Source organism: Patiria miniata, unplaced genomic scaffold, assembly GCF_015706575.1.
Source record: "Patiria miniata isolate m_02_andy unplaced genomic scaffold, ASM1570657v1 HiC_scaffold_20, whole genome shotgun sequence".
Lineage (NCBI taxonomy): Eukaryota > Metazoa > Echinodermata > Asteroidea > Valvatida > Asterinidae > Patiria > Patiria miniata.
Genome location: NW_024037059.1, coordinates 39,837,796 through 39,846,700, shown reverse-complemented (window position 1 = coordinate 39,846,700; position 8,905 = coordinate 39,837,796). Strand labels below are relative to the sequence as shown.

Here is an 8,905-nt window from a genome sequence, read left to right as displayed (position 1 = left end):
ATCGTTTCAAAATGTGTGTGAACTGTTGAAGGCTTACAGTCTATACTTTGATGAAAATGACACGGACAAAAAAAGCACTTAGTATGTGTGCGTGTTTTTTTTTTAGGGGCGCAAAGCTCGGTTTTTCATTCAAAAAAAGTGTCTCTTTCAGTGAAAATTTGTTGAGGAGTCTTATTACTCGTCAAATATAGTAATTAAGTATCAAAATGGACCGAAAGTTACAACAATTTTTCACAATTTTTTTACCTAAGAAGGTTTTTTTTAACGAAATATATAGTTTCTCAATTCTTGAAGTTTGATTCAGCCCTCGATAAACAAAAAGTGGTTGCCAAGGAGTCAGATAAAATAATTAAGCGAGCATGATTCCGTGAATCATTTTCTGTATAGTTTTTCAGTTCTTGAAGTTTGTTTCAGACCTCGATAAACAAAAAGTGGTTGCCAAGGAGTCAGATAAAAGATGCGAGCATTATTCCGTGAGTCATTTTCTATTTCGCATTTTTCTTCCAGCGCAGGAGTGGTACAGGACCCGCCAAAACAGGGAATCCCCGCTCTGAATCACCGCACATTCCGATCTAATTACAAAATCGTCAACTTGTTTGTCGTGTGCCGTGGTTATAGCGCCGGAACTTTGCGCGAGTTCAGTTTGCGCGCGAGCCGGCCCCAAAACAGAAACCGGACATGAGTGTTTTGAGCAGCTGGTACCCCGTCCCTATCTGGTGCCCGTGATTTGCAACGCTTAATCAGAGGCGTGCCAAGGGAACCAGGGCGTGGTGGCGCTGTCCATAAGTCAATGAGGCGGATCTCCGAGCTATATTACACGTGCGTTGAAAACGGCTTCGCGAGGGGTTCGTCGGTGGAAATCTACCCAACAGCTTCATTATCATAATCCACACGGAAACCGGCCCGGCGGGAATTGCTCCAACATTACCAGGGGTTTTATTTTTAAATTCTCTCCGTGCCGGGTCTTTTGTTTCTGATATGTATAAATAGGGACGAGTTCTCAGCATGAATCATAAGCATTCGACTCCCAAGACAGGAACACAGTTGGCTCGAAGCATTTGGAGTTCAAAACATTGTGGAGTTCCAATCCAACTTTAGTTTTTGCCATCAGTCACTTCGCCAACCTGTTACCTTTGTTTCGTGTCAACTTGAACATCCACCAACTTAACATGGAATCTAAGGTGAGTACTCAGTGCGGGCCTTTGGCTGTTAACTGCCGGCCTCTGGTGTTCAAGAACTAGTCTCTCATCAGCAACATTTTATATAATATCTGAAATCATTGTATCTCTTGCTAACTTGCATCTGAATATTGTGCGGTTCCCTTCACATTGGTGTAACTTTGATACACATTGCAGTTGCCTAAGTTTTTGGTCCGCGAATGCACTCACACCAATGTGAAAAACTCTGTCTGTACATGTTGGGTGCATGCACTTGTGTACAATGTCATTTTCGTGCTGGCCAAACCTCTGAGTCACTGGTTTTTTTTTACCCTTAGTTGCGAAAACGGTTGGGTACTTTACTGTAGAACTTTTACAGGTACTGTATTTTACAATCATGTATTATGTGCTTTGTCAATTTTGGGGCATGTTTGGGATTTTGAAGCAGTTCAGATGTGATTAAAAACACCACACAGCAAAAACTTTGTTGAACACAATTTTGTCACTGTTGCAAATGGCAGCGAATACATATACAAGTTTCAAGGCTATTTACATACACACACGTATACGATCAATGGATCAAGATTAGGAATGCAGTATATATCACCGTGTGTGGTTGGTCCACACAATTCAGACTGTTTATCAAAACCTATACTTGCTACCCATTCATCCGTTCGTGTCGGTTGTAAATGCATAAAATAGCACACAACTGATGGCTCTGGAGCGTATATTACTAACTGCATGGCAGTTGTAAAAAATAGACACAATTTGATCGAATGCGCTTATAAGAAAATGTTTGGGCTGTCTGTCTGGGCTTGGTATACGACTAACCGTAGAAATTGGCACGCGTGTAATTGCTCAAACAAATTATGTTTTAAATATATGCAAAATTGTTGTACTTCGGTCCTCAGTTTGAAAATTCTTACGAGGAATAGAACGTGTTCAGTGGAATCTACTTAGCCTAGAAAAGCAATCAGTAATGGCATATATTGCCTGATGAATTTCGAAGTTTTGGTCTTAAACTGTTTTAAACTTGTGGCCTCAATATTGAAATGTACAATCCACAGTGCTTCCAAGTTTCATACAGTGCATTTTCATGAACTAAAAAGAGAATCTTTGGAGATGTGCTTGTTTGTACCGCATGCATTCTCCATTAACGTTGAAAAAAAACTACTAAAAAAGTTCAAAAACTGACACTGAAGCTGAGGCATACCAATCTTTATTGGTAATCACTCAGGAAATTTCCCAGCAAAAAAGCGAAACTAGAGTTTGTAAATATTCATCAATGGACTCAGACTTATAAAAAAAACAGCCTTAGTATGTCATGCATGAATTACCTTGCAACAATCATGATCATTATTTTCGAACTCTTCTAGAAACGCAAACAAAACACAAAACCGCTCAGTTCACAGTTTTGTTATTTTTTAAAGCATGTGTCACCTTTAATTTACTACATACGAAAGCTTTTCCCGTTGGAGTTACGAAATATACCAATAAACCATTGTATAGGTTGGGGAGTACTAGAATTGGTCAGACAATGGTCGGTTTCATATAGTTATACCACGTGCGCGCGGATAAAGGGAAGTAAAGGAGTGATTTTTGCGTTTCCTCTTCCGCTTTTCTGGCCTGCCTTACCGTGTTTGGGGCGATTATGTGCGCCGTGGTGTACGGCTGAGTTTCGCTCGCAGCTACGCTATCGTCACGGGTTGGTGTTAATTCTTGATATTGCGTAATATGGCCTTCCGTGTGATGTTTTTCTGAAGTTTATACAACTGCATGACAAGTCCTATTTATATTTAGAAATGACCTTCTCTTTGTGTTAAGATCTGGGTTTACCAACAGAAACAAAGACTCGAATACCAAGGATTTAGTAAAGAAAAAAAAAACATTAAGAAGAATAATAATAAATATTTTAAGAAAAATCAACACCAATGATTTTGAAGTTGGAATACACCGAATGATTTGCCAACTCGCATTAACCCTAAACTATTTTTCATCTGAGGCTTAGGACTGAGGGTATAATTTGAAGGTAGTTCAAATTGCAGTTTCGTTGTAATTTGATAATCTGACTTTATTCAAAAATAAAATATATTATCTCTAATGCGTGGGTCGTTTTCTTTCTCTTTTCCTTTTTGTATTTCGCCCACACAGTGAACTTAAGCCTAAGGAACTTTCTAAAGAAAACTGACAGTAATTGCAGATATTTTATCCTTAATTTGCGTCAAATTTTGCCAACGTCAGTGCTTAGTCATATACTTAAGCATTTATAGAAACAGGTTTTCGTAGAAATTCACCATCAAGTCTGCCAAAAACCAGACACACTTAAAAGAAAGTTTTTTTTAGAAGCGGCTTAAATAATACCTGACATTATTCTCAAAATATTCTTTTCTATTTTGGTGAATGGTTGACGGCGTTTTGCAATTTAATAATCGTAAATGAAAGAGCCGGGTTTAAGTGCGCGGAAGATTTCATGGAAATTCGCTTTTTTTTTGCCACACCGTGACCATGCACCCTTGAACAAAAAATACACGGATAGAATGAATGGACTGACCCGCCATGTTGGATTTCGCGCAATGGCAGTTGTGTGTTCTGGTTTACATGCGTGTGTGTGTTCGCGTCAATGCATAGCCCGTGTATTTTGTGTGTGGGTGCTCAGTATTATGCTGTTGTTATCTAAATTGCCCATTCAACGAAACAAGCGCACAATGACGACAAAAGGTAGCCCAAGGTTTTCCAGGGGACCTGTAAACCACCTTTTGAAAAGAAAAACTAGATGGGGAATCGATGGGGAATTTCCCTTTTTCAGAATGTTTTTTTTTTACTACGCGCATACTGTGTAAACCGCACTGTTTTTGAAGTTTATTTTCGCCGTACAATAATGTATGAAAACCATGAAAACCCCCACATCATTGTGCCAAAACACAAAATTTCCATGCTATATTTTTAAGCATAATTCCATTCCGATTCCATACCAACGAGCTCATGAAATAAAAATGTCCAATTCCGTCGACCTCCAAATTCGTACATGTCCCTTGCAAAATGTTGGTAGGCAATTCACTAGTAGTTTTCCCACAGTAAACAGCCGCATTGTTATACGCTGCAGTAATTTTCCAGGCTGGCAGTAGGCCTACGTCATTATGTTTTATGGGGATCACAGGTTGATTTCAATATTAATTGTGCTCTCCTTTTTATCTTATAGATAAACTTCTCAAAGTCCGTCCTCGCTGTCTTCATGACCGTCGCCGCCCTGTTTGCCGGCCTGGGTCAAGCGAAGAGTGTCGCCGGTATGAGCGGTACTTGCTTGTCGCCCATCGCCACGGCATATCTCTACCCGCAGACCACAACCCTGGCCCTGCATCCGATGCTGGATACCCCATTTCAGGACGGCTCCAACCCCCAACAATCAGCCTGCCCGAGTACAGTCACCTCCAGCGATCCCCTCAGCCTTCGCTCCACCTGCCCCTTCGAGTACCTCACCAACTACGACCGGGACCGGATCCCAGCGGCCATCCAGGAAGCCCGCTGCCTGTGCGACGGCTGCCTCGACGCCTACACCGGTCAGCAATCCCCGGACCTGGTCTGTCAACCCATCAGGTACGCCATGCAAGTCATGCGTAAGAGCCCGACCACGCCCATCAACGGCTTCGAGATGTACTCCCTGACCACGCAGGACATCACCGTGGGCTGCGCATGCTCCCGACTCGTTTAAAACTAATGCCGACCTTATAAGGCTAAACGGGGCGGGGCTTAAAAGCGCCATAACGTAACAATCATGTTAATTTTGTTACTCGCTTCGAAAGTCTTTCACGTCACGCAATGCGTAATAATATTCGGACAGTAACAAACGAAATGCCATTATTTATTGCAGACACTTAGATATTTATAAAGAATAAATTGGAAAGTCATTTTATATGAGCTATTTTTAAATTATTATATTTATATAACATATTTATATTATTTATTTAAATTATGGCTGACCGTGCCTTATTTTACTGTTTGCAGGTCTATTAACATTTTCCCAAAGCAAGCAATAGTTTTAGAAAGTAAAGAGACAGTGCCGTCTTTTAGAGTATTTAAGAAGTATTTATGATATTTGTTGTCTCCATGTGAGCACATTATATTTGTGTTGATGTTGCAACTGAAAAACAGCAGCATGTGCTGCTTTGGTGAAGTAGTTCCGTTTTAAGGAACATTTTTAAAAACTATAAAATATAGGAATGACTTGTTCAGGTGATCGGTGATGTTTACCTTTTCCATAATTATTTATTCGACCTGAGTTGTGAAGAGATATGTCGTAAGTTATATTTATGCTATTTATTGAAGAGTATTTAAGTATTTTGATTTTAAGTACATACATGCGATGTACTAACGCGTAGAGGTTTTAACAAGAGAATGTAAAAACAAATAAACGCTTCAAATTTCCGTGCAAATGAAGAATTGAAGTCTATCGTGAGCCAATTTTGTAGAAAAAAAATTAACAAAGTAATAGTAACATGGAATCATGAATCATGTTTGTTTTTATAAAGGAAAAATACAAAACTCGCGGTATACTACCGAATTCTGCAAATTCAAATCCCCTGCATGTAGAGCATTTGAAGAAATTTATTTTAATGGTGTTGTTTTGGAAATGCCGATTTTGGGACTCGGGTATTTAAATATATTTAGTTTTTGACTTTCTATTTTGGGTAGATATTTATGGGCCTATTATTTGCCAGCATCTTTAACCGAGAGTTGTATAAATGGTATCAAGGATGTTAATGTCACGAATATAAGAATATTCCAGGAATATTCGAGAGCAAAATTATATTTTTGAAACAACATATCCGCACTGAACGAAGATATGAGTTCAAAAGTTATCAGAGGCCATAACTTAAAAAAGGTATATTTTTCCAAAACAAAAACAAACGTAGCGATATGTTATGATAATAGTCTTAGTTTTAGTTGTTACACGAATAGTTTTAGATATTTACATTTTTCAAACACGGTGGTTAAAGCAAAATTGTATTATTGTATTCATGTACTCGGAGTACCAAAGAAAATCTATATTTATAGAAAGGGGAAGCGGTTAAATGCCTGCAGCTGAGAAGTAAGGGGCATGTTTGAAAATACTAATAATGATATTTATTTTATACCAAGAAAGTTGTATGTAAATCTGCTGTGCGGTTAAACGTCAAATAAATCTGTAGAACATTATGCAAATACTGCAATAATTGTAAAAATGCAACTATTATAGTACAGTATTTATACTTAAAGAAGAAGAAGTATACTTTTTTTTTTATATTTTAAGAGATAGTTTAAGGTATTCAGACTCTAAATCGCCTCTGTCAGGGGTTAGTTTTCGCATAAAACTATATCTAATTAAAATTGATCAATATCTGACCTATGCTGTAATCACTTATACTCAGAGTTCTATGCAATAAATTATTTATTGGTGGCCCGCATTTTTTGTTTTGGTCAGGTTTGCTTGTTTGTCTGTCCACAGGTGTTTGTCTATCCGTTAGTTTATAACCGTACAAGCATTGGGGTCCGGCAGTCTCCTGATGTCCGAAACGTTGAGTTAAAACAATTGGTTCGTCTCAGAACCACACAACTCAAAAGAGATATCATTCACACGGTGTTACCGCAAACCTCCCGTACTTTGTCCATGCAGACCCATACAAGTCTCACTTCAGCATAGGAGAGCAATTATTTTCTCGAACTGAATTTTAAGGGCATCTGGACGGGCATCTTGAAGTCACGTAAAAGTGGAATATATAGCTCCCTTGGGAACAGTATAAGTGCCAAAAAGGAATCGAGCGGTAAAAACATAATTAATTTACAATATTTGCCAACCATTTGTTATTCGCAGATATGCCGTTAGGGGTTCTGGGTAGCATAAGCGTGATGCCAAAACTGAACGCGCTTCCTATTTGTGACCTCATGGTGTGTTTTTTGTTTCCCGAGGCTTAAAACTGTGCAAATTATGTTATGTTAACGAAATAATTTTAGCAGCAAATAGGCTTATAATTTCCTACGACGGCCAAATCACATACTTGTATTCTCTCGGTATGTCAGTTGAGGGGTTGTAGCTATATGCAGGATATTTGAACTTGCAGTAGCATTAGGGGATGGAATAGGACACGAAAAATGTTATATTTTGCAATGGGGTGGAGGGAGAATTTTTCAAAATGGCCATGAGCTTCTGGACTACTTTAGGTGTTATCATCTTTGGAGGGACAACATCAACCGAAAGTCCTCGATTAACACCCCCCCCCCTCCACCAACGCTACCACAACCACCACCACGAAATAAAATAAATAAGAGAAAGTAAAAGAGGGATTATCAAGCTATATCTTGAACACCTTGGAGAGTTGTGAGTAATTTTGGTAGGTGTTGTGCAGTGGGGATGTCATTGGTGTCAATGGAACACTGCTCTGCATCTATTAGTCGTTGCTATCAACCTTGGGAAGGGTGGGTCCGATACCAGCGGACAAAGGCAAGTGACGTCTACCATCCGACGGGGGATTCCCCGCAAGTAGAGCTTGCGGACGTACCCGCAGGTTGCGTGTCGTGGCCCGACTGGCACCGCCGACCACAGCATCAGTTTGCCGGCACGGTGAGAAAACTGGGCTGGGAAGGTCTCGAAAAGACCGTACTTATTCAAACTCCAGCAAAACAAGAAAACGCCTGTTTACGTCACTCAATATGCAGTTATACCAGCAGCGTAACTGTTGACAAAATATTGGATCGCGGATGTATTCATTTCGTATGTTAGGGTGTGTAAGTTGAAATGCGACCTTGTTCATTATTACAACGCAGACGACCACAATTTAATGCCTTTACTGCACCGTTTTTATTCTTCTTATCAATTAATGGATACTCATACAGCGCTGTTAACTTAAATCAAAAAGCTTTATATTATTCATTCATTCATTCAATCAGTCATTCATTCATACATAATATTTATTTTAATATTGCTGAAAATTACCGAAAATTACAAAACGAACAATGAGTCAATGAATAAATAACGTTAATGAGAACAGTGAATAAGGAGCAATAGAGTATAGAAATAAATGAGATAGGAACGGAGCATAAAAATACTAAATTAATTAACAAGTATTGTCAAATTCATTTTGATTTTATCATGCTTCTTTCCAATAATTCACACTCATTGTCCCGTGTCATTTACATTCTCGTATTGTCTATGTGTATTTGTATTGTCTATGTTTGTTGTTATTATGTACCTTGTTAATTGTGTTATTGTTTTTGTTGTTCAGGGGACTCGCACTCGACAAGCTTGCTTTTTGTGGGTCCCTGCATCTCTTGGTATTAATACTAGTATCTTATTTGTTTTAACATACGTAATTTATTTTAAGAATCCTACGTATATTTTTGCATTGTACCATGAGGTGGAATAAAGTAAAGTAAAGTATAGTACCTATGGTCGTGTCGTGGTTCAGATCTTCCTAAAGAACAAAGTATTATGTAGAACACAAAATCAGCCACAGAATTAAAGTCCCATGCCCGTTGGCTGGGAGGTGCCCGGCAATTCCATCGTGACCTCAATGCATTGATGCGCGCGGCTTACCTGTTGAAGAAGGGGCGAGGCGGATGTACCAGACATTATCTCGGGTTTTCTTTGAAATATTTTTAGTCAGTAGAAGCAAACTCGGAGGTCGAACAAGAAATGAGAGTCCTTGAGAAAAAAATAAGTGAGCATAGGTATCTCGAGGGAGGGGGCAAGGGGCACTTTTCTCCGGAAAACGAAA

General features: G+C 39.1%; 1 protein-coding gene across 1 annotated transcript; it reads left to right on the top strand.

The window, feature by feature from the left end:
* Nucleotides 1–743: 743 nt before the first annotated feature.
* On the top strand, nt 744–6,598 carry LOC119729144 (interleukin-17D-like). The gene is made up of 2 exons (XM_038201668.1): nt 744–1,181; nt 4,357–6,598. The coding sequence occupies exons 1-2, from the start codon at nt 1,170–1,172 to the stop codon at nt 4,864–4,866; spliced, it is 522 nt and encodes a 173-aa protein (XP_038057596.1). The 5' UTR covers nt 744–1,169; the 3' UTR covers nt 4,867–6,598.
* The last annotated feature ends 2,307 nt before the right edge of the window (nt 6,599–8,905 follow it).